The 27,209-nt window shown below is 40.7% G+C and overlaps 1 protein-coding gene across 1 annotated transcript in view; it reads right to left on the bottom strand.

The window, feature by feature from the left end:
• DNAJC15 (DnaJ heat shock protein family (Hsp40) member C15) overlaps positions 1 to 27,209 on the bottom strand; it is an 80,479-nt gene that overhangs the window by 46,313 nt on the left and 6,957 nt on the right. Inside the window, exon 2 of the mRNA XM_006083511.3 lies at positions 3,221 to 3,272. Coding sequence (XP_006083573.1) covers positions 3,221 to 3,272 — 52 coding nt within the window. The remainder of the gene's footprint in view (positions 1 to 3,220; positions 3,273 to 27,209) is intronic.

Here is a 27,209-nt window from a genome sequence, read left to right as displayed (position 1 = left end):
GGTGTGATAGGCCACCCAGCCATCCACAGTCAAGGGACACATTTTCATGGAGGATGTTCCCACTCTTGAATAAATTAAAACAATTTTTTTCTTTTAATTTAAACTTTCTTCTATAACTGTTTTTTTGTTATTTAAAAGCTAGTTGTTGTTGTTTTTTTTTGAAACTGCTTCCAAAGCTTTTCAAGCTGTATATGTCCTTGGAATGAATTTATAAATAAGAATTGAGCCCGGCGGGTGTGACTCAGTGGTTTAGCATTGACCTATGAACCAGGAAGTCACAGTTTGATTCCAGGTCAGGCCACATGCCCAGGTTTTGGCCTGATCCCCAGTACGGGGTATGTAGGAGGCAGCCGATCAATGATTCTCTCTCATCATTGATGTTTCTATCTCTCTCCTTCTCCCTTCCTCTATGAATCAGTAAGAATATATTTTAAAGAGAGAGAGAGAGATAGATAGAGAGAGAGAGAGAAGAGTGTATATGTTTGTAAATAAGAAAACATGTATTTGATGCTCTTAGAAAGTCTTATTTTCTTTCATTAAAACTTGTGCAGTATAGGGAACTCCATAGATTCTCTTAATTTGAAGAAAGTTAGAGGGAAAGGTACTAATTCAGAGTTCCTTGGGAAAACGTATCACTTATATATTTTTTATGTTTATTTTTTTAAATCAAAAACTGAAATATTTTCTATTCAGAAAATATATTTGGATCTAAATATCTTCTATAATTGTAACGCTAAAATATCAATTTAAATATTTTAAAAATGGTTGGGATGTTTGCTTTTTAGATAAGTTAGGTTACTGGAGTTCTACATGTTACTGGATCACCTGGGGTAATTTTCTTATTGGAAAATTAAGAATTATAGTCAGAGGGAAGGACATTAGAATTTTAAAAGAACATATTCAATTTACTTTAGAAGCCAAACCTCTCTTGTCATGTGACTTGTTTTGTATGTTTGTTAAACTATATTATCACATAATCATTGCTGCTATTGGGACAAACAGTGACAGTTGATTCGGGTCATTTGAATGTCCACTGTCTGTTTTAATTTGTATGTTCGTTTTGACTCTGTCATATGCTCAATCTTCAGTGGAAGTCATGAGAACGTATTATTTTTGCCTGCTCCCTCCTTTACATTGGAAATATTCTTTTTTACCCAGAGGGACCTTAACTTTGATGTAAGGGATTGTTTCCTTTGCCAACTGTTTTCTTCCTTGCCAAGTAAGAGAGTTGTGAACTCTTCAGTGATGCCTTCCCCAGGATATTTGCAGATGTGGTTGGGAAAAGTCATTTCATCCCCGACCTTTGCATGTCAGGTGCTGGGGTGCCCGGGTGCCGCCTGGCCTGCGCCCCGGCTCTCTCTCCCTCCGATCGCCATGGGGATCATGGGGCCGCAGGCCAGCCAGCAACCCGGCCCCCGGGGCTCCAGGGTTGCCGCCTCGCCTGCGCCCCGGCTCTCTCTCCCTCCAATCACCATGGCGATCACCGGCCGCAGGCAGCCAGCACCCCAGTCAGGAGGTGTCGCCTGGCCTGCTGCCCAGCTTTCCGATGGCGATCACCAGCTGGGGGGTGGGCAAAGGCGGCCTTTGCCCGCCCCCCAGCTCTTGCCTGCCGCCTGGGTTGCCGATCACCGTTCTTCCGTCTTTCCCCTTTCGCCTCCCATCATTGCACGTATGCAAATTAACTGCCATCTTTCTTGGCAGTTAATTTGCATATCACCCTGATTAGCCAATGAGAAGCGTAGCAGAGGTATGGTTAATTACCCTTTTTGTCTTTTATTAGATAGGATATATATATATATATATATAGACTAGAGGTCCAGGGCACAAATTCGTGCATGGGTGGGGTCCGGCTGGCCCGCCCCGATCGGGGCTGGCCAGGGGGAGGGGCTGAGGGCGGCTAGCAGGTTGGCCCCACCCCCGATCGGGGTGGGGGGGCCAATCGGGGATGGGGCCAGCCTGGGGGAGGACCCACAGGTGGTTGGCCAGCCGGCCTCGCCCCCTGGTTGAACTCCCACTTGAGGGGACAATTTGCATATTAGGGTTTTATTATATAGGATTCTATTTAGTAATACCAATTTGGCAACAGTGTGGTATGTACAGAATATAAATACCAATTCTGATTTTAGAAAGGCCCTGGCAAACGTACATCTTTCTCTAATTTCAAATAAAAATCTTACATCTGAATTTGAAATAACTATGCCCATTCTCCTATAATAATTATTACTAAAATTGTTTTATGGTTATGTGGCAAGTTTACCAGAATTCTATTTAGATAGGATATTCTTCTCAGGAAAACTCAGTAATGTATATAATGAGACACAAGATCTTGATGGCATAAAGACCAAGAGAATCTGAATCACAGATCTTCTTGATTTTAAAGGTCTTATTGTTAAGGTGCTTTAAACAAGACGTGGACAAAATTAAATAGTACATGAAACAAAACAAAAATCTTTTTTGGTTTGCTCAGTTTTCTATTGGATCTCAATAAACTACATATAACCACAATGGAAAGTAAATTCATCCAAAAGATCATTCAATTAACAGGAGCAAATCCATGGAACTTAGACACAAATGCTAAAACAAAATATTGTAAATTTTTATCAACAAGGAAATGCTCTTAGATAAACACTAATTAGGGAGTAGCTATGCAATTTAAAACTGTAAGTTGATGACTCTAAACTATAAATTGAAGAGACAGCAATTTTGCTTTAACTCTTTATAACTGTTCCTTCTAAAAAAGTGATTTTGGCAGTTTATCAAAGACAATACACCAATATTTTTAAAATGAAGTAATAAATACACTACAGGGAACAACTACACACACCAGAAAGAACTGACAGCTCAGGAAATGTTTAATCCTACCTTCAAGAAGAAATAAATATGGAAGAATAAAGAAACCCCATACCAATTATACTGTTTCATATTAAAGATGTTTTATTTATAGTACACAATATCTCAGACTAAAAAATTGCCAGGAAGATCCACTATTATCGGGGATAGTTTTCCTAACTTTTGTATCATCACTTTTCTTCACTACTAAGTTTATCTAGATTTTGCTACACTGAGAAATGTTCAATAATTACAAATGGTGAAGAGAATAGGAATGTATAATGTCTTAAAACCCAAAACCTCAGAATACGAAGAGTCTGCTTATTAAGGAGTGATTTTTGAAAAATTTATTTTATAACATTTATTCATATGTAACTATTATTTATCTTACCTGCAAATGCAAAAGCTGCAACACCCAGTCCTACAGCTATGAAGCTTCTTGCCTATGGAGGAAAAAATAATAATCACTTACAGTATTACACACTGGGTTTTAAAAGTAAATCATTTTTAATAATGTAAATAATTATGTTAAATACTACATTTTCTTCAATTTCTTCTGACAACAGAACTTTAAAAAATCTGTAGTTAATGGGATTATATCTCCTGTGCACCAAATCAGTTTTCAGTGAAATAAAATAATTCTAGATTTTCATTTAATTTTCATAAACTTGAATTCATTCTAACCTAGAGCTTTTATATTACCTATTGCTAAAATGTTTTCTACAGACCATTCTTAATAGTGGGTTTAATATATTTATCTTCTATAAAGATAAAAGGCACATTTTTCCTACTCCATTACACTTGCAATACTCAATGGCATTTACTATATGTAAAAATTTAGTAAAACATTACATGCATGTTTAGTAAATATGTCAAACTTCCAAAAACTATTTAAAATGTAAATAATTTAAAAGCTAGTCTATTTCTACCTTTCTAGAATGATGTAAAAATTATTAAACAAGAGTCAAGAGTTCAGAATCTAAAGTTATGAGCTCATTCTGATAAAAATCTATTTTAAATTAGTATATACCCCATATTATTATTTGCTTTTCAGTCTTGGCCCTCCATCTTAAGTTGGTCACAGCATCATCCCAATATGCCAAACAATCAATGAATGCATAAATAAGTGAAACACCAAATCAATATTTCCCTTTCTCTCTCCCTTCTTCTTGTTCTAAAATCAATAAAAATAATAATAATAATAATTCTGCTGGATCTTATGGATTTATCTCTCACACCACACTAATCACTTTAGGAAAATAGGTACACCACAACATAAAAAGGTTTATGTATCAGAGATCAATGGTTGCCCCACCCATATCCATTCTCCTTTTCTTCTATGGGATCAAGAATTCCATTTTTAGTCAGACATATATTTCCAAGCCTCCCTTAGTATGGATACAGAATTAAGGAGAAGGAGATATACCATAGGAATCTTTTTGTCTGATTAGTGGTGTGAAAGGTCAGAGCCAACAAAAATCTTTTAAAAGCAGGAATAATCAGGAGGCAGCCAATCAATGATTCTCCCTCATCACTGATGTTTTCTCTTTCCCTCTCCCTTGCTTTCTAAAATCAATAAATATATATTAATGTATGTAAATGACAGCATAGAGACTTGGCACATGGTAAAAACAACTAGCTATTACCTATATATATAAAAGCCCAGCGACTGAACGGCAGAATGAGCAGAACGAACAGTCAACCAGTCACTATGATGCGCACTGACTACCAGGGGGCAGACGCTCAACGCAGGAGCTGCCCCCTGGTGGTCAGTGCATACCCACAGTGGGAGCGCCGCTCGGCTGACCAGGATGAGCGGCACTCCCACAGAGGGAGTAGCCACTCAGAGGGCGGGTCCACAGCCACTTGGCTTACTGGGATGAGCAGTGCTCCCACAGAGAGCGCAGCCACTCAGAGGGTGGGTCCACAGTCCCTTGGCTGACCAGGATGAGCGGCACTCCCACAGCGGGCTGATCCCCACAGGCCACGCCCCCCCACCAGTGCACAAATCCGTGCACTGGGCCTCTAGTTCAATATAAGTGGCATAACAGAAGTATGAATAATGCTTTATAACATTTAAATTTGAGAAAACTCATAGAAGTGGTTTTTGAGGTAGCCTCGAGAAAATGCAGTTCTTCTCTGGATTAAATAATTCAAATTTCCACATTATGAAAAACGCATTATTTCAAAAATATAAAACCTTAAAAAGTTGAGTTATCCTAATTTTGCATTTTAAATATGTTTTTATTGATTTCAGAGAGGGAGAGACAGACGCATCAATGATGAGAGAACCATGACCCCCACTGGGGATCAAGCTCGAAACCCACAACCTAGGCATGTGCCCGGACCTGGAATCAAACTGAGACCTCCTGCTTCATAGGTCGACGCTCAACAACTGAGCCACACAGGGTGGGCCTAATTTCACATTTTTATAGATTAATAATTATTGCATCATTTTTACTATTTCAACTATTCAAAATATATGAAACAAATAGTTGCCTCTACAATTCCAAAGGGATTTTTATTTTAAGGTATTTCTATCAGAAACATTAAGCTATGAGGCATTTGCTCATTTTTCATTTTAATCTAATAATATGTAAGGCTAAATTGTGTTTAACAATAAAAATTCAATTTAAATGAACAAATAAGTATTTAACACTCTGTTGATTATTCTCCATTTGTCCCTACAGATACATTTTCCACCCTTCTTTGCCTTATTCTGCAGCTCTGCCTCCCTTATCTCTAAGGATTACATGTGGAACAGAATGCTACACTTGGTTTACCAATCCCACCACAGGACTCCAAATACTTCTGCCCATTATATCTCGGTGTCAAGGTTGCAAAAGAAAACACAACACAGTCAAGTACTGGTTAGAATAATGCTCTACTCACATAGAGAAGAAACAGAGCAAGGTCAGCACCAAGTGTGTGCATGGGTCCCTTATAGCTAGTGGGTGCTCTGACAGTGGTCAAAAGGAAACAAGCCTAGGAGCATGCTCCAACGCTGCAGCAGAAAGACCCCATCACCCCTCCCTCCACCCCACTCCATCCCACCCATGGATTCTAAAATACTGAAAGCTGGAGGCATGTCTGAGGACACTGACTGCTTTAAGCAGAACAAAGACCACTTAAAGAGCCTGAAGCAGGGACTAATAGTCCCACGAAGGTGATAAACCGAGCAAAGTCAGAGTGGCTCCTCATCTTTTCGTAAGGAAGTGTTGGAAGCTCGAGTAGGCAGAGCAAAGTCAAAAGCCTGTGCATGTGACCTTGCCTTTCCCAACAGGAAGCATCAGCAGAAAAGCAAAAAATGGAAGGAGATAGAAATAATAGTACAAATTATTCCCAGCTATGTTTCCTCGTTGGACACAGCTCCTATTTAGTGGCTCTTCTTCCATGCCAACAACTCTTGAGTTCTGGAATACAATTCCCATCCCCTTCGTTGCCCCTTTGCCTGGGTGGGTAACAGTTTCCAACTGTTCCAAGTCCCTGACAGAATTATCATCCCTTTTTTATTACCTAACCAGGCCCACAACTCTGCAACTAGTCCATTAAACTATCTTCAAAAAAAGCCATCCATCTGTTACTACCAGGACCCTCGCTGATACAAACATCACACTATATACTAATCATTATACTCTGTACAAGAGATGTAGTAGCATGGAACAAGACAAAGGGTCCTGTGTAGAACATAGTGGGAGTCCAATGTTTATGCTAACCTCCCAAAGACCTTTATTACAGCATTTATTGCACTAAATTATAGGTGTCCTGCCTCCTTCAGCTTTTGTAGATATCCAGAGCCTTTTAAAAATATGATGAAATCTAAGATGCCACAATAAACCACAAACATATATATATACACCCTGAAGCCCTTCAGTCCACAAACCCCAACATAAGAACCTCTGAAATAAGTTAATAAATAAATAAATAAATAGCAAGCTCACTGAAGTCCAGGGGAGTGTCTTATGCACCTTTACTCTCCTAGAGCAAGGACCTGCGTTTATGTATACATTTTTTATTCATTCAATAATACAAGAAAAATAATTTTGATTCCAAGAACTGATCTCTATTTCTAAAGACCAACTTTATAGAAAGATAAATACACTTTTAAAAACAACAGAAAGAAACCCAAATTAGGTGGATCACTAGAGCAAAAAAAGGATGTTCAATAAATGACTAAAAACCATGCAATCAAAATCTTACTGCTATACTGAGAAGACAAAGTATAGCATAGCTAATCAAAGTCTCATTTCTTTATTGGAACTAAAATTCCTTGTTGGAAAAGTGTTGTACCTGATCTACCTCTTTAACTGTATTTTAATTAACTTGATATTAAATCAATTTATGTTTTTTAGCATTAACAACTGAAACAAACAAACATATATTATTTGGAAGCTGAAACCAATTTGAAATTTAAAAAATATATAATGTGTTCTGCCCAACTAGATTTTGTCCTCTGAAATAAGAATAAAGGTCCTCATAAAGTTTTCTATAAAAATACTAAGGTATGGGGTGCGGCTACAGTGTTTTGGCCAGGTTCAAGCCTCAGACTAATGAAAGGACGGGGTCCTCTCATTGCCACGTGCAAGTCCCAGCTGGAGGGCAGGGCCCTCCCAGCACAATCATAGCCAACGGCTGTGGTTGTAAGCTTGAACCTATGGTCCAAACACGTGGCCCCACATGCCTTGTGATAGAGTTCGGGTGCATGTAGTTGAGTGAAGTTGAAACCCACAAGAATGCTGTAAACAACTTGATCATGCCCCTACTTTGCCTCGTGGCATCTGCTATAAAATAAAGACACAGCTTGTGGGCGCTGTCTCCTCATCAGGGAGCAGCATCCCACCAAGACCCGGCTTTCATTCTCTTGTCTTTTCTCAATCCTTTCACCCCCTCACTCAGGGTCACTGAACCAGGCTGAGCTGGCATGGCACATAAGGCGCCCTGGGGCTGAGTATGCCATGGCCGTGCCGGCTCCCCACACTAAGGCTGTTAGATGTACTCAATTAACTTAAACCTTTAATGTTAACTGGTCCAAAATAGGAATATGATTTATTTCCCAGAAAGAAAAAAATATGTATCTACTACCTAACATTTTTTCATTCACTAAAAAATCATTGGTTTTGTCAGACCCAAATTTAGAGAGTTCTAACACAACAAGTTTCCCTAACCATCCACATTTGTGAATGACCCAGAGAAAATAAACTAATTGCAAATTTAGGAAATAGGTAGTACAATACAGTCAATCGGATACCTGAGCAAGTAGTTCACACAGAACTCTGACCTAACCTTTATTTGAATTTTTAAAAGTAAAAGAATACTTAACACACAGTGGAGTTTTTAAATAGCCCATGGTTCATTTAGCATAGCTGTGTTAATAGAGAATTCCATAAACATCTGTATTTTACTTTTGTTGAAAAAATTTCATATATGCTTTATCACTATGCTATTTCACATTTACTTAAAGTTCAGTATTGTATCCTCAGGCTAGTAGGATCTATTTTGTTTCTTTTACATATGCAACATAGTATTTGATTCAGTGGCAAGAACAAAGATGTACTTCAATTTTTATTTGAATATTTTTTAAACAATGATGCTTTAAATCTAAATTGCCAGTAATGGATGACACAAATGACATTGAAAAGGCAATTTAAAAGCAAAATGGTGAATCAGGAATAGTGTTAGTACCACAAGTACATTCATTTTCTACAAACTAGGCAATAACCAGGTTAAATGTCTAAAATTGCTCAAGCAACTTGACTGACAGCATGGTACATCTGTGCATTTATAGAAAGTAGAGAAATGCTATGAATTCTTTGACTTAGAAAAATTAGAATGTGTGCGGAAAATAAAATCAGACAGTGTGATTTAAAAAGAAAGGTGTGTGTATACCCGTACACTGCCCAAAGCTAAAACTGCCATACATGTCACACATATGTAGGAGATAGTGAATGGTAAGTGTAGATGCCATACAAGGTGCTTTTCTTTGCTCTTCTCTTTAAAAGAAAAATTACAAGACTGCCTTGGGCAAGTTTTAATTTTGAAACATTTTCTTTGAAGAGTCAAATGTATATGGGTTAGAAAAATAACTAACAGCCCTGCTGGTGTGAACCATGAGGTCATGGCTCAAATCCCAGTCAGGGCACATATCTGGGTTGCGGGCTCTGGCTCGATCCCCAGCAGGGGGTATGCAGGAGGCAATGGATCAATGATTTTCTCTTGCAGAAACCAAGATGCTGGCATAAGTAAACACCTGAAATTGCTGCCTCGCACAACCACTTCAAAAATACAACTAAAAGACAAAACAGACATTATCCGGTACCACAGGAAGGTTGGCTGAGTGGAAATTCTACAACTAGAAGGAAAGAGAAAAGCGCACTGAGACTCAGAGGAGGTGTAGAAGTAAAGTTCAGAGGTACAGAGTCGCGCGCAAAAAGGGCTGGCAACTGAGGACGCGGTTATCAAGCTCCCGACAGCCTGACTCCAGTTCTGGGCGAGTCTCTGGGAACCCAGACTCATACGAGGAGAAACTGGACTGTCTGGCAGCGAGCAGAACTCGAGGGCAGCTTTCTCTCAGAGGTGCTTGCAGTGATTACCGTGGGACACTGAGACCCCAGGACCTCTTAGGTTAGGGCTGAGGATCAGCCATAGCTGTTTGCTCCGCCCTGTTGATTCCCTGAGACCCTGCCCCACCCAAGCTGTGCGCAGAGGCTTTTGCATATGAATGACCTGGCCCTTTGCAATCTAAAATTACCTAACAAACTGCAGCTGGGTCAGAGAGACCCAGATCATCCAAAAGAAGGCCCAAGGCCTCACAGCAGATTGCACTGCTTCACAGCTGGGCCTCATCTGGGCACCTCCAAACCCCAAACAAAGAAGACGAATCTGCAGATCTCTCCATAGCTCCTGCTAGGTAGCCTCAGGCAGAGGCTAAATTAGCACCTCCTTAGAGATCCAAGTGCCAGTGTACCCAGTGGTCAGAGTGGGACCATCCAGATTACAACTCCTCAGATCCATAAAGGACACACTCAGGAGGCAGACTCAGTGAGCACCAAAGCCCCACTGAAGCAAGTCTTGCCCCAGAAGGGTGTCTCCAGCACAGAAGTTCTCCCACTGTAGACACAGCTGAATCTCAGAGCCAATTGGCCTGGAGGTCAATTCCTCCCAGTGATACCAACTACAATCAAGGCTTAACTACAAGACTGTGCACACAGCCCACAAAGGGGTGCACCAAGAGTGTCCACCTCAGGTAACTGGGGAGGCTGAGCCACTGGGCCCTATACGACACCTAGCACAGAAAACCACTCTATCAACACAGGAAAGCAGCCAAAATGTGGAGACAAAGAAACAGGTCACAAATGACAGAAATGGAGGAAAGCAAACTACTGAATATAGAGTTCAAAACCAAGGTTTTTCAAGAATTTTCTAGAAACCGCTGATAAATTCAGTAAGACCCTCAATAAGTCTAGTGAGACCCTCAATAAGTCTAGCGAGACCCTCGAGGATATGAAAAAGGATCAACTAGAAATTAAGCATACACTGACTGAAATAAAGAATATTACACAGAGATCCAACAGCAGACCAGAGGATCTCAAGAATCAAGTCAAAGATTTGAAGTACGAAGAAGTAAAAAACACCCAACTGGAAAAGAAAAAAGAAAAAAGAATCCAAAAATATGAAGACAGTGTAAGGAGCCTCTGGGACAACTTCAAGCGTCCCAACATCCGAATTATAGGGGTGCCAGAAGAAGAGAGAGAGCAAGATATTGAAAACCTATTTGGAGAAATAATGACAGAAAACTAACCCTACCTGGTGAAAGAAATAAACTTACAGGTCCAGGAAGCACAGAGAACCCCAAACAAAAGGAATCCAAAGAGGACCACACCAAGACACATCATAATTAAAATGCCAAGAGCAAAAGACAAAGAGAGAATCTTAAAAGCAGCAAGAGAAAAACAGCTAGTTACCTACAAGGGAGTACCCATACAATTGTCAGCTGATTTCACAACAGAGACTATGCAGGCCAGAAGGGAATGGCAAGAAATATTCAAAGTGATGAATAGCAAAAACCTACAACCAAGATTAGTCTACGCAGCAAAGCTATCATTCAGAATTGAAGGTCAGATAAAGAGTTTCACAGATAAGAAAAAGCTAAAGGAGTTCATCACCACCAAACCAGTATTATATGAAATGCTGAAAGGTATTCTTTCAGAAGAAGAAGAAGAAAAAGGTAAAGATAAAAATTATTAACAACAAATACATATCTATCAACAAGTGAATCTAAAAATCAAGTGAATAAAAAAATCTGATGAACAGAATAAACTGGTGAATATAATAGAATCAGGGGCATAGAAAGGGAGTGGAGTGACAATTCTCGGGGGGAAAGGGGTGTAGGGGGGTGCAGGAAGAGACTGGACAAAAATTGTACACCTATGGATGAGGACGGGGCAGTGGGGTAAGGGCAGAGGGTGGGGTGGGAACCGGGTGGAGGGGAACTATGGGGGGAAAAAAGAGGAACAACTGTAATAATTTGAACAATAAAGAATTTTTTAAAAAAATGATTTTCTCTCATCATTGATGTTTCTCTCTCTCCCTGTCCTTCCTCTCTGAAATCAATAAAAATATATAAAAAAATAAATAAATAAAAATAACTAACATTTTCTAAGCCTGCAGAAGACCTAATTATATATATCTACACTAATAAAAGACAAACATGCAAATTGACCATACCTTCACTATGCCTTAAGCCACGCCCACCAGCCAATCAGACCAACTATATGCAAATTAACCCAACCAAGATTGCGGCCGGTATCCATGGAGCTGGAGCAAGCAAGAGGCTTGGTTGTCCTAATGATGAAGGAAGCCAAGCTTCCCACCTGCCGCGGAGGCTCTGAGCTCCACTCAAAGCAAAAAAGTTTCAATTATAGAAGGTAAATAGACCCCAGATACCTGCTTTCAGCCGGCTGTGGCCACGGAGCTGGAGTGAACAGGAGACTTCCCTCCTGTCCCCCTGGCTGGCTCTGAGCTCCTCTCAAGGCTACAAAATTTCAATTATAGAAGGTAAATAAATCCCAGAATAAAAAAGAAAAAAAAGAAAAAAAGGAGAGGCTGGGAGTTTCCGTTGCCGGGGGGGTTGGCCAGCCTGAAAACGGCCCTCAGCCCCTCACTCAGACTGGCCAGGCACCCCAGTGGACCCCCCACCCTAAAGGGGGTGTGGCCAGCCTGAAAACAGCCATCAGCCCCTCACCCAGGCTGGCCAAACCTCCATCGGGTGAGGGTCCCCACTGGGGGGGGCTTGACCAGCCTACAAACAGCCATCAGCCCCTCACCCAGGCTGGCCAGGCACCCCAGTGGGGACCCCCACCCTGAAGGGGGTGACCAGCCTGCAAACACCCATCAGCCCCTCACCCAGCCTGGCCAGGCACCCCAACGGGACCCCCACCCTGATCTGGGACACCCTTCAGGGCAAATCAGCTGGCCCCCACCCATGCACCAGGCCTCTATCCTATTTAATAAAAGACGAAAAGGGTAATTATCCGTACCTCTGCTACGCTTCCCATTGGCTAATGAGAGAGATATGCAAATTAACTGCCAACAAAGATGGTGGCCGGCAGCCATGCAGCTGAAGCGAGCAGGAGGCTTGCTTGCGCCAGTGATGGAGGAAGCAAAGGTTCCCCGCCTGCCACAGCCTGCTCTAAGCTCCAAAAGCAACAGCTCCAAAAGCAACAAAGTTTCAATTATAGAAGCTAAACAAATCCCAGATACTTGCTTTCAGCCAGCCGCGGCCTCAGAGCTGGAGTGAGCAGGACGGTAACAAAGTTTCAATTATAGAAGCCAAACAAACCCCAGATACCTGCTTTCAGCCAGCCTCGGCCTCAGAGCTGGGAGTGCCAGTTACGGCCACAGAGTTTCAATTATAGAAGGTAAATAAATCCCAGAATAAAAAAAAAAAAAAGAAAAAAAGAAGAGGCTGGGAGCTTCAGTCGCAGGCCAGCCTGAAAAGAGCCCTCAGCCCCTCATCCAGGCTGGCCAGGCACCCCAGTGGGAACCCCAACCCTGAAGGGGGTGTGACCAGCTGCAAACAGCCATCAGCCCCTCACCCAGGCTGGCCAGGCACCCAAGCGGGACCCCCACCCTGATCCGGGACAACCTTCAGGGAAAACCAGCCGGCCCCCACCCGTACACCAGGCCTCTATCCTATATAGTAAAAGGGTAATATGCAAACTGACCCTAACAACAGAAATACTGGGAATGACTGGTCACTATGACACACACTGACCACCAGGGGGCAGACGCTGAATGCAGGAGCTGCCCCCTGGTGGTCAGTGTGCTCCCACAGGGGGGAGCTCTGCTCAGCCACCAGCCAGGCTGATGGCTGCCAGTACAGCGGTGGTGGTGGGAGCCTCTCCTGCCTCCTCAGCAGCACTAAGGATGTCCGACTGCAGCTTAGGCCTGCTCCCCGCTGGCAAGTGGACATCCCCAGAGGGTGCCGGGTTGCCAGAGGGATGTCTGACTACCAGCTTGGGCCCGATCCCCCAGGGCGGGCCTAAGCCAGCAGGTGGACATCCTCCGAGGGGTCCCAGACTGCAAGAGGGCATAGGCCGGGCTGAGAAGCAGTTAATTTGCATATCTCAGTGATTAGCCAATGGGAAGGGTAGCGGCCGTACGGCTAATTACCATGTTTCTCTTTTATTAGATAGGATAATGTATGCTGTACAAAACTGGGCTAGCGCATACATAGAACAAGATGATCTTTCTAGAAATATGTACACATATATACCTAAAATATAAACCAGTTACAAAACAGTTTAAAATCCCACCAATAAATTATTTTACAATTTGGCCAGACTGGGAAAATAGAAAACATTGTATTTCCCCCATATTTGTAAATTCAGTTTTTAACAATTGCATCATGGTCACCATGGAAAACAAACATGATAAAAAATGTGCATAACAAATTTATGTGATATTGATAAAAATGTTTAAGTTTTTAAAAATGCATGACTTTAGATTATAATTGTCAAATGGCCAAAAAGCATTGTTTTCACTGCACTCCCTTTAACCATATACAATGCATGAATAAGTTAGATTTAAATATTTCCAGGCATATGCGTAATAGCACCACAGAAATCAGCTTAAAGGTAAATGCTCAATAGAATCATTGGTTGGTTTCAAAATCGGGAGAGAATTATCATAGAGAATCCTTTTCCAAGATCACTAAGTGTTGCTGAAGAAAAGTCTTATGTCTAGCCCTAGCCGGTTTGGCTCAGTGGATAGAGCTTCGGCCTGAGGACTAAAGAGTTCCAGGCTCAATTCCAGTCAAGGGCACATGCCTGGGTTGTGGGCTCGATCCCCAGTGTGGGCGTGCAGGAGGCAGAAACATCATTGATGTTTCTATCTCTCCCTCTGCCTTCCTCTCTGAAATCAATAACAAAATAAAATAAAATAAAAAAAGAAGTCTTATGTCCACACCAAATAGCATTATTACAAAAGTATGGTTCCTGGCGACAGCTGGGCCTTCAACTCTGCTCCATATCATCATCTTCCTCATCCTTAACTGGTACCCCTCCCTTTTTGCTCTTAGTATCTTAAATCTTCACTTTTTTCATAAGCCTTCATATTTTTCATCCATGCAGCAAGCATGAACTCCTTCAATATTCCACCACTTCACCCTTCCATGTGTGTAGAGGGATGCTACAGATAGATAGTCCATCAGCTTCAAAGTTAACCAGGCTAGGACTCCAATTCCAACTTAACATTTACCAGCTGTGACCCTGAACTGATCTCCTTGGGCCCATTTCCTCATCTATAAATTGACAATGTGAATATCTATGTTGTAGGATGCTCATAATGAAATACAAGATAAGGTTACAAAAGTACCCAGCACACTGTCTAAACATGGCAAAAACTCTATGTTAGTCCTTTCTTCAGTCATACATCTGCATACTTTACTCCTCTCTGTTCACTCTGCTAGGTGCTCCTGGAAAATTCCTACTTACCAAGAAACTGCTTCGAGGTCATCCCTCAGTAAAGCTTTCCCTGCCCACTTCCTCGCCTAAGTAAAACTCTTCAGTGTCCCTTAGTACGTAGAAAACCTCTCTATTATCATAGCTAGTATATTACTTTAATAACTAGAGGCCTGGTGCACAACATCTGTGCACTGGGGGGGGAGGGGTCCCTCAGCCCCGCCTGCGCTCTCTGGCAGTCCAGGACCCCTCAGGGGATGTCCGACTGCCAGCTTAGACCCGCTCCCCGCAGGACATCCCCCAAGGGGTCCTTAATGCTGCTGTGGAGGCGAGAAAGGCTCCCGCCACCGCTGCTGCCAGCCGTGAGCCTGGCTTCTGGCTGAGCAGCACTGCCCCTGTTTATCTGCCTCCTGGTGGTCATTGTGCATCATAGCGACCAGTCGTTCCGCCATTCGATTTGCATATTAGGGTTTTATTATATAGGATGGTTTACCTATTTCAAATCCCTTCTAAAATGGGGTTTTATTATATAGGATGGTTTACCTATTTCAAATCCCTTCTAATCTACCAAAGTACCTAGCACATAGTGTGTTTTTAAAAAGTTTGTGTAATGGAATAAATATGGTCTTAAAAAGCTCCCCTACCATCCAGATGCCTCTGTGTACTATATTGGTGTCTGCTAGTGACAGGAATTATGTTTTGAAATGAGAAAAAATATAATGAATAATGATAGTTAAACTTGATTAAGAAATTGACATTTAATCATGCCTCAAAATATTCTGGACTAGGGTAAATATATCCAAAAGTCTCATGGAAGACAAAGAAAATGATGTTTAAGGCCTGTGTCAGGTAGATTTTATTATAAAAATGAAAGATAATCCACAGTATGAACACTAAAGGAATAAATGACTTGCTAAACAAACATTAACAAAAATAAAGAAATTCCCAATAAAAGAGTTAGGTAACTTATCAAGTAGCCATTTGGAGGCCATCTCCTATCTCTGATTGGTTGACTGATTTCAAAAAATACTCAGTAAGTGTTTATTAGAATTGCCAATCACAATTCGAAGTCTTGAGGATATCCCTATCCTTGTGAAGCACATTTTAACGTGAGCCCAAATACAAACAATCTAAACAAGGAAAATATACAATAGAGAGTGGGCTACATAGAAAAATTAAGCAAGTAAATGAAGTATGGAGAGAGTGACAAATTCAGAGTGAGCAAGGAAAGCTTCACTGAAAAGGTGCCTTTAGAAAAAAAAGAAAATGAAGAAGGAATATCTAAGGAAAAATCACTGTGGGTAGAGGGAACATGGTTGAAGGTTCTAAGGCAGGGTATGTCTGGTGTACTTGGGCACAGCCAGGAGGTTAGTGTGCACAGAACAGAATGTGAGATGGGGTAAATAAAGAATAGGAAATGAGGTCAGAAAGGTAACATGGGGATTAGACTATGGCAGGCCTTAGGGGTCAAAATAAAGACTTCAGTTTTTTTGTTGTTGTTGTTGTTTTTTGGAGTGACATGAGACATTACTGTTTTGAGCAGAGGCTTAAGATAATCTTATTTAAAATTTTAAAATGATCCCTAGTTGTCATATTGAGAATAAACATGTCAAAGGCAGAGGCATGGAGGTGTATTAGGAAACTATTAAAATAATCCAAGAAAGATATAATGGTAGTTTGGACCAAAGTGATTAGAGATGGAGATGGGGAAAGTTATCAGATTCTGGATATATTCTAAGCAACAAGATTTGTTGAGAGATTAGATATGAGGTATGAAAGAAAAAGAGAAATTGGTATTCATTAACAGATGAATGGATTAAAAAAGTAAAATACAGTGAAACTCATAGAAGCAGAGAGTAGAATGGTGGTTTCCAGGAGCTGGGGATAGGAGAAATAGGCCGATGTTGGTCAAACTTTCTAAGTGTTATATATGAAATATGCTAAGAGAGTAGATCTTAAGTGATCTCATTACACCCAAACACACATGCACACACACACAAGGTAATGGTGTGGTGATTAATGTGTTAATTAGCTTACTGTAATCATTTCACAATGTGTATATATATCAAATCATGTTGTATACCTTAAATATATACAATGTTTTATTTGTCAATTAAAGCTGCGGGGGAAAAAAAGGATGCCAAGGCTACTTACTGCCTTAACAGAGTTGCCTTTTGTTGAAAGGAAAGACTATGAGAGGACTGGGGGCAGAAAGGATGTCATACGCTCTCTTTTGGACTTTTTTCCCAAAAACATGCCATTATGAAATGATAAATAAAAACCCAGCACAGCATTATTACAAAAAAAAGTCTCACCTAACTGGAAAAGAAGAATGAGCAGGTTGTCTCAAAAAACATTCTTTCTTTATCTTATAGTAACTCAATTCTTAAGGGTCAATCACAAGCAAATCTGCTGAACTCAGTGTTTTATGCTGCCTTATTATTTGATTCAATTTCCAGAAAAGCTCTTTGAATTTAAACAGCAAGTGGAAGACAGAAAAGAGAGGAACCAAGAAAGACTGCCGGCAGATCAGAATTTGGGAGAGCTGTTACATATGCAGATCAAAAGGAGGGGAAGGAAATTTATACTCAAGTATCAGAAATGGTAAAATGACTTTAGAAAGAGAATTTTTATAATTATCCTTCTCTAAAATTTTCAAGACAAGCCAACATGACTTTCACAGATTTTCATATCTAAACTGAATCACTCCACATTAATCTACCTAACCCTTACCATTATTATTCCATTGCCAAAACCAAAAAATTCTGAACTTCTTTCAAAACACCAATTCCCATGAAAACTTTAAGTAAAAAGGAAAGGCAAAGCTAACTAATTTGTATTTGCTCCACTTCAAAGTCACTTTATGTTAAACTACAGACAAGCATTCATTTCTACAGCAAGAATAAATAGGAGGGCAAAACAAAACAAAGCAAAGCAAAACCAAATGCAAAACATAAGAAACAAAACTCTTAGGCTTATGACAAATGAGTACTTCTCCACTCTCTAGTATAATTTTAAAATTCTCCAAACTTAAATCCTTGCTTTACACAGTGATTTCTTAAGAATAATCTTTTAAGTACTGTTTTGCATTTATTTAGTAACCCACTGATATAACTACAATCTTAAAAATTATCCTAGGGAAATAATCAAAGAAGTGCATAAACTTATACATGAGAATATCATCACTGCATTATTTATAATATAAATATTGGAAACAATTAGAATACATAAAAGAAGGTGAGTAAGTAAATAAATTAGGACATATATAAAATATGCATCGAAAATTGCATACTATATTAAGGAAAATTTACAGACAATATGCTAAATATAGAATAAAAGCAAATTATAATAAAATGTACCACATATACACACAGAAAAACAACCAAAATGATATAAACCAAAATGTTAATAATTACATATTCTTAGTACCTACCTTTTATCATGAGAATGTCTGAATTACATATCAAAGAAATATGGGTTGAAATTTGGCTCTCTACTTGTCAAGTCCCTCACCTTAGTCAAGTTACTTAACCTTTCTATACTATTGTTTCCTTACCTGCAAAATGAGGGTAATAATTATGTCTACTTCCTCAAGTTGGTATGAATTTTCACAAATTAGGACATTCATACATATCACCTAGTATTTTACATGTAGTATTTAATAAATTGTAGCTATTACAATTACCATATGATATTATTAAACAACTAGTGGCCCGGTGCACGGATTCATGCATATTGAAAGGGAAATAATTAGAAGAAACATTTTAATATTGCTATTTGCCCTTTCTTCCTCAGCGCCTGGGAGCCAGGCAGCAGCCCTGCCCCCTGCCACCGCCACCGGTCACCATCTGCAGGGCAATCGGGCCCCCACTCACACCCACCTTGGCCTGGCGCTGCCCGCTCACCTGCTCCACCATCCTGCCGCGGTCCCACTCTCATCGGGGCCCATCAGGGCCAGCAGCGCTTCCACTGCCACCCGCTGCCAGGGCCACATCGCCAATGCCCGCCATGTTCTGCATCGCCCCCTGGTGGTCAGCGCACGTCATAGTGAGTGGTTGGACTCCCGATCACCGGGTCGAATCACTGCCCAAGGGGACAATTTGCATATTAGGCTTTTATTATATAGGACTAAAGGCCCAGTGCATGAAATTCGTGCATGGGTAAGGTCCCTAGGCCTGGCCAATCAGGTTCCCCGCCTCCCTGCCTCCTCCTTCCCTCGCCACCCGAGTGCTACCACGGTGCAGTTCCCCACCTCCACCTTCCTTCACTCCCTCAGCGCCCTGCCACCGCTGCTGGTCGCCCACCATGTTCCGTGCTGCCCCCTCGTGGTCAGCACACGTCATAGTGAGTGATCGAACTCCCAGTCTAACTCCCAAGGGGACACTGTGCATATTAGCCTTTTATATATATAGTTTCTTTTAAAATGAGAAGAAGCCCTGGCCTGTGTGCTCAGTGGTTAGAGCATCAGTCCCTGCACCAAAGGGTCTCGGGTTAGATTCCTAGCCAAGGGTTGGTACATGGGTTGCAGGTTTGATCCCGGGCCTCAGTTGAAGCACATGGAAAAGGTAACCAATCAATGTCTCTCTCTCAATCTCTCTCTTCCTTCTTCCCACCCTCCCCCCTCCCACTATCCCTTTCACTTTTTCTAGAAGACAATGACAAAAATATAAAACCCTCAGGTAAGGATTAAAACAACAACAAAAACTCAGGAGAAAAATAAATTATTAGAAAAATCTTGGGAAGATCTTACCTGGTCAAAGCAGCCTAATAATTTGTAAGTTCTCAAGTCAGAAAAACTCCTGTCTACTTTAAAAGAAACTTTAAAAACAAATTCCTCCTGGCACTCTTCAATGAAAACAAATGCACTGATCTTTGGTACCCCCCTTTTTATCCTTGTACCTGATCTGGCTGCATCTCTAGCTAGCCTCCTCCCTATCATGTACTTCTACAGACTTTTATCATACTGACTGTGAAGTCCTTAGCAAGTACCCCTTAAACTCTCTTGGCCTACATCTGATGTACACCTTACCTGCAACACTTTGTAGCTTTGCTAATTCTTCTTAGGAAATCACCCAATTTTCTGAAAACTGCTTTTACTCTCTCACAAAAGCCTATTTTACTTTAAGGCAGCAATTTCTTAGAAAGTTAATGCTTACAGCTTAAATTTCATTACACAGTATTCTTTCCTTCCTTTTTGAGTTAGGGTAAAATAAAATGAATTCTGCTTTGAAGTTTAAGAATTCTTAAACATACCTTGAAGCAACTGAAGACTCTGAAAATTATCACAAATACTAAGACTATAAACCATTTCTTTAAGTTGCAGTTCCTCAATTTCTGATATCTAAATGATGGAGCAGCAATATGGTTAAGAACTTTTGGAGTCAAAATTAGTTTCATATCCAATCCTGCCACTTACTAGCTGTATAACCTTGAGATAGTTAATTAACCTCTTTGATCCTCAATTCTCTTAAATGAGAATGGTGAAAAGTAACATCTAACTTCACAGGGCTATTATGAGAAATGGTAAAATAACACAGTGCCTGGTACATAGCAGACATTCATTCAATGTTGTTCACTTCCTCCTTAACTGTTTGCTTGCACATCATGAACTCAATATATTCATACATATCATTAATTTTTATCTTATTTTATATAGTCAATGAATAAAAATAGAAAATACAACTGATATTATGGGGCAGGAGACTGTTATGAAAATTTTCACCTTATAAAAGACATTATATCTGAAAAGATTGGGAAATTGTTTTAAAGCAAACAAACACAGAAAACCACCTGTACTGGACAAAAGTGAATTTTTACTGCAAGGGACTAAATGATCCTTTACAAAATCTCGTAATTAAAAATATTATGACACTGATAAAATACAGATAATAAATTTAGTGTTAGAAATAGATCTGCCGAAACCGGTTTGGCTCAGTGGATAGAGCGTCGGCCTGCGGACTGAAAGGTCCCAGGTTCGATTCCGGTCAAGGGCATGTACCTGGGTTGCGGGCACATCCTCAGTAGGAGATGTGCAGGAGGCAGCTGATCGATGTTTCTCTCTCATCGATGTTTCTAACTCTCTATCTCTCTCCCTTCCTCTCTGTAAAAAATCAATAAAATATATTAAAAAAAAAGAAGAAATAGATCTGTTGACACTTAAAAATAAGAATGAATGAGTCAACAATTCTAAACTGCATGGCATTCCAACTGTTTCTAACTGGTAGAATACCACAAGTTTTCTAGAATGGAAAGAAAGGCTAAAATGGGTTACCCCAAAATAGTTAAACAGAATATACCCATCACGGTATCAATTCACAGCACTTATTAAAACTTTTACTTAAAATACTTTACAAAAACCATCCTATATAATAAAAGCCCAGCAACCAAAAAGTGAAATGGCCAGAACGACTGGTCGACCAGTTGCTATGACACACACTGAACACCAGGGGGCAGATGTTCAACACAGGAGCTGCCCCCTGGTGGCCAGTGTGCTCCCACAGTGGTAGCACCCCTTGGCTGACCAGGATGAACAGCGTTCCCACAACGGGAGCAGCCACTCAGAGGGCGGGTCCACAGCCATCGGCTGACTGGGATGAGTGGTGCTGCCACAGTAGGCCGATCCCCACAGGCCATGCCCCCCACCAGTGCACAAATCCCGTGCACTGGGCCTCTAGTGTAATATATTTAGAAATGTTCTAAGTTCTATAAAGTAGTAAAGTTCTTGGTGAATAAAACTACCATCACTGTAACTAGGCAATACTGGGGATGGGGAAATGCTACTGATACTACCATTTTGTAACTGGTTTTCACCCTTGGTTTAATTCTCTTCCCTTCAGTTCTATATATCTGCTATACAAACTATTTTTTTCAGTTGCGGTGGTGGTGGTTGTTAAATTCTAGGTATTCCAAAAGAAAGTGAAAACTACTCTCTGGAAGATCATATTTAATCATTTAGAGGAATGTGCAGTCATATTTGACCTTAGACCTGGAGATAGGTGCTTCTGCTCACTGACCCATACTGAGATATCATAACAAACTTGAAAGTATGAATGCAGGCATACCTCATTTTACTGAGCTTCACTTTATTTCACTTCACAGGTATTATGTTTTTACAAACTGAAGGCAAGACCCTCCACCAGCAAAAAGATTATGACTCCATTTATTCCAATACTCGCTTTATCATAGTGGTCTGGACTGGAACCCGATATGTCTCTGAGGAATGCCTATACAGAAAGATTGATGGGTCTCTCCTTCCTTTCACAATCCCCTATAACCCTCCCTTAGCAGTCCCTAACACCAGATATCAAAAAACAAAAATAAAGCCAAAACTAATCAACCAAAGAAGAGCTTCGCTGCAACTGCCGGGGTAATTCCACTTTCCCTGGTGGACTAAAAGCAGCAATCATTGATCCCAAGACAAGGAAATCTTTCACTCATACCTCATTAGCTATCCAGGGAGAAGATAAAAAAAAACTAGGAAAGAGTTGGGTAAGAGGATAAAAATGGGATTATTAGGATCCAGTGTTGGGATCTAGAATGAAGTTTCTCATGAGATAAAATAGTATACACACAAGGCTTCTTAGAGAAATGGCTGATTCTAGAACTGGGGGCAAGAAATATACACAGTGAGCTATAACACCTTGTAAGTGCTGAAAGTAAGGAAGTCCTAAAAAAAATCCACAATAATGATGGTATGTCAAGGATACACAGAAGCCAACTAAGCGATTCCCAATGGCCAAAGCTGTAGCCATTTGAACAACAAAATAGTAGTACTGGATTATAAACCTAAGTATAAAATAAGTATCATGAATCTAGATTGATAAAAATAAGTAAATGGGGGAGAAGAGACATTCTCCCATGCAGAAGAATTCTAAATAATTTTATAGACTACTCAACCCTTAAGAAGGGGGATCATGACTCCCCACTCCTTAAATATGGACCACACAAAACAACTTCCTTTCAGAAATAATAGTATGGAAAGGGGGGAGGGGCAGAAGAGCACCTTACAATGGAGAAACCTGACAAATACTTTATCAGACTGGATCAAGGTCAACATAAATAGTGATAAATCATGTTTATAATATGTATTCTACATATGATGTGATGAAAATGGCATTTAACTCTGTTCTTCCTCCCAAAACCCATAATCTGTCTAACTGTGAGAAAAACAAGTGACAAATTTCAGTAGAGAGGCATCCCCCACCTGAATAGAATTGTGAGTACTCCTCAAATCTGTCAAAGTCATCAAAAACAAGACAAGTCTGAGAAACTGTCACAGCCAAGAGGAGCCAAAAGAAACATGAAACTAAAGAGAAGTGGTATCCTGGATGGGATCCTGGAACATTAAAAGAACATTAGTAAAAACTAAGAATCTGAATAAAGTATGGCTTTTGATGAATAATAACGCATTAATATTGGTTCATTAATTGTAACAAATGTACCACACTAACACAAGATGTTAATAGGGGAAACTGAGCCTGGGGTATGTGAAGACTTTGTGTTCTCACTTTTTTTTTTAAATGTATTTTATTGATTTTTTACAGAGAGGAAGGGAGAGGGATAGAGAGCTAGAAACATCGATGAGAGAGAAACATTGATCAGCTGCCTCCTGCACACCCCCTCCTGGGGATGTGCCCGCAACCAAGGTACATGCCCTTGACTGGAATCGAACCTGGGACCCTTCAGTCCGCAGGCCGACGCTCTATCCACCAAGCCAAACCGGTTAGGGCGTTCTCACTTTTTCTGTAAATCTAAAACTACTGTTTTTTAAAAAAAGAAAAAGTCAATTTAAAAGGAAAAAAATGTTATACATGGTAATCAGATTTTCATGAGAGCTAACAATGCTTATTTAATCCCTAATAGCATTAAAATAATACTCAAAGAGCATAAGACAGTGAAAATGAAGTTCCATGAAAAATACTCTCTTTCTCTTACCCTGTAGGCTAAATAGATTTCTGTGGGCTAAGGGAATAACTCCATTCATAATAGTGTTCTATAACACTGCTTTTAGAAGCCTATGCTTTCAAACTTTTCAACATCTGTGGCATTCAAATCACCTTACAGCTGAAAATAAAATGAGCATGTTGGTCCCAGACCTGTCTGCCCTCACTGATCCATTTCCTGCCCTTCCCTCCTCTGATCTGTTGGAAAGGACCTGAGTCCTGCAGGCTCCAGTGTCAGCTGGCTCCAGTTGAGTCTGACCAAGGAGATGCAATGGTGAAGGACAGGAGGGTAAAGAGAGGGAGAGCAGGTTGCTTCCCCCTTTTTCTCTCTGTCATGAGCAGCAGCTCTAACAGCAGCAGTGTCTCTGTGGCTCCACCTCCCTGTGGACAGAACCCAGTTAACTGGAGGGGTTTTGAAAACATGAATTCTTCCCGTTAGCCCACCAGCCCTAGGAAAGCTGGTGGTTTCTTGCTGTTCTCAACCTCTGGACTGCCTCACAATCTTGTTTGGCTCCTCTACAACTCCATTACCTATAAAGCCAATTCTCTGCATTACATTTGTTTTATATAACTCAAATTATGTCTGTTTTCCTGGCTAGTCTTTGACACTCACAGAAAAATGGAATAGGAAAGAGAAATAAAGAGAATGTATTCTGAGTAAGAACACAGAGGCAAGAAAGCAGAGTACCTTGTGGTTCATCTATGCACCAACTGTGCGGCCTTGGGCAAATTATTTCATTGTTTTAAGCCTCAATTGACTCATTTATAAATGGGAGATTATAACAGCATCTCTACCTCACAGAGTTATCACACAGACTAAATGAGTGGTAAAGCATTAGCTTAACACCTGGCACAAAACAATTTAGCTACCATCACAGTCCTTGCTGCCATCATCTCCTCCTCTGTACTGTACTCCCAGAATGTTGCCCACATTCTTTAATAGTCTTGCCTGCTTCTGCTTCTCTATCCTGTACCCTTCTTAAATATTGCTCTAGGCTTAACCTTCCCAAAGCCCTTCCCTGACCACACAGCTCCTACAAAACTTCAACTGCATACAGACATGATCCACAGCCCTTAATCTGCCATTCAGAGCTATCAAGAGTCTATCCCAACTTATTTTCCTTACTTTTTTTCATTGATATGATCTATATTTTGGAAAAACTTTTTTTTTCTTTTTCTGGTTTCTCTTACATTTCAAGTCCCTAGAGGACAAAAGCCATGTTTTATTATCTTTTGTCTAATACAGCACTTAGCCTCAGTACCTAACCTAGTAAAGTGAGACACTATAAACACGTTAAATGAATGAACAAATAAATGATAGCACCTAATAAAATTGGTCTTCAACTGGATGCTTAAATTTGATCCAATTTGCCTTCTAGAGCAAACTTATGACCCACAGGCCAAATCTGGCCCCTAACTCTTTTTGTAAATAAAGTTTATTGGCGCACAGCCACATTTATGTATTTCTAGGCTTCTTACACTCCACACTGGCAGAGTTCAGTAGTATGACAGAGGCCATTTGGCCTGCAAAGCCTAAAATACTTACTTTTTAGCCCTTGACAAAATAAGTTTGCTGACCTCTGTCCTTGAGGGTGGAAATTCTGGTTTATTCATATGCTCTCCACACACACCTAGTATATTGCTCCCATGTATTTGGTGTTAAAAAAAAAAATCTATTACACTAAATTGAAATGACAAACTTTAAAAATAAAGTGGAGAATGCCTGTTATTGAAGGTATTAAGCAATAAAATAACCAAACTACATACAACATTAGGTAGTTATATTTAGGCCTCTCTTTATGTCAAAGAATAGAGTCTCATTTATCTTATTCTTTTTTATTCCTTAAGGTCATCAGTTCTTCATTCTAGAAAATGTTTCTCTAATCCTCTATTTTTCTCCCATCCAGCTATTTCATTCATTTGTTAATTTAAGCATTCAACAAAAATGTTATTAGATAACATCCATGTGCCTGGTTTATGTTAGGAGCTGAGAATGAGGATCCTTAAAACTTGGTCCCTGCCTATAAAAAATATCTAATTTTAGTTAAAACACATATTTCAAATAGGAAAATATAAGTGCCATTGAAATAATGGCAGCAAATCAACAAGTAGACCAAGTCAGATATCTGTGTCACCTAGTCTCAAATATCTACCATGAATCAAAGAATTTCTGAAAACTGGTAAAACAGTGTACTCCATCATAGCTGCTACTGCTGAGGGGGGAAAAAGGCATCAACATTGTTTACAAATTCCCTAAGGCATCTTAGTCTTTCAAAACAGCATAAGCAGTAAATAACTTTCTAGATAAATATAAATTGCCTGAAAGTGTTAGAAAATGCTAAAACTTCTATCTTGAGACTGCAACATTTAAGTTCAAGATAGACAACAGTTATACCAAAAGGAAATTAACAAGGAAAAGAATTATTCCTCTGCCTAAAAAGGGAAGTAGTAATTGTGATGGAGAGGAAAGACGGAGACTCTTCACTCACTCAACAAACATTTATTTATAACACTGATAACACTTGCCATATAAATACACAAAAATTATTTTGTATACACCAGGCCTTCTGCTAAGTTCTAAAGAGAGAGAGAGAGAGAGAGAGAGAGAGAGAGAGAGAAGTCAGAAAGACAGACACAGATTACTGTTCTCCCTTAGAGGCTAACATAAAGGAGAAACCCTATAGAAAATATGCAACAATATGTTAGAACCAAACATCCAAGTTTTTTATTGTTACTAATAGTAGTAAACTTAATAGCTGTTTATTTATTAAACAATTAAGTAACTACCATGTGTCAATTACAATGCCAATCACAGCAGATAAACGTTCTTGCCTTAAAGACTTCACAGGTTCTTATGCAAATACTAGAGGCCCGGTGCACAAAAATTTGTGCACTGGGGGGGGGGGGTCCCTGAGCCCGGCCTGTGCCCTCTCGCAGTCTGGGACCCCTCGGGAGATAACAACCTGCTGGCTTAGGCCTGCTCCCGGGTGGCAGAGGGCAGGCCCAATCCCTAGGTGCAGCCCCTGGTCGGGCTCAGAGCAGGGCTGATTGGGGAGTTGGGGCGCCACCCCCTGTCATGCACAGAGCAGGGCGGATTGGGAGGTTGCGATACCACCCTCAGTCACGCTCACGGTAGGGCCGATTGGGAGGTTGGGGCACCGCCCCCTGTCACACTCAAGGCAGGGTCGATGGGGAGGTTGCGGCGCCACCCCCTGTCACGCACAGAGCAGGGCCAATCAGGGGGTTGGGGCGCTGTCCCCTGTCACTCACAGAGCAGGGTCCATCAGGGGGGTTGGGGCTCCGTACCCTGTCACGCACAGAGCAGGGTCGATCAGGGGGTTGGGGAGCTCCCCCCTGTCACGCACAGAGCAGGGCCAATAGGGGAGTTGGAGCACCGCCCCCTGTCACACTCAGGCAGGGCCGATGGGGAGGTTATGGCTCTACCCCGTCACACACAGAGCAGGGCCCATGTTGGGGG

This window comes from Myotis lucifugus, unplaced genomic scaffold (assembly GCF_000147115.1).
Source record: "Myotis lucifugus unplaced genomic scaffold, Myoluc2.0 scaffold_7, whole genome shotgun sequence".
Taxonomy (NCBI): Eukaryota; Metazoa; Chordata; class Mammalia; order Chiroptera; family Vespertilionidae; genus Myotis; species Myotis lucifugus.
Note: the sequence above shows the minus strand (reverse complement) of the source record. Positions and strands in the feature narration are given on the sequence as shown.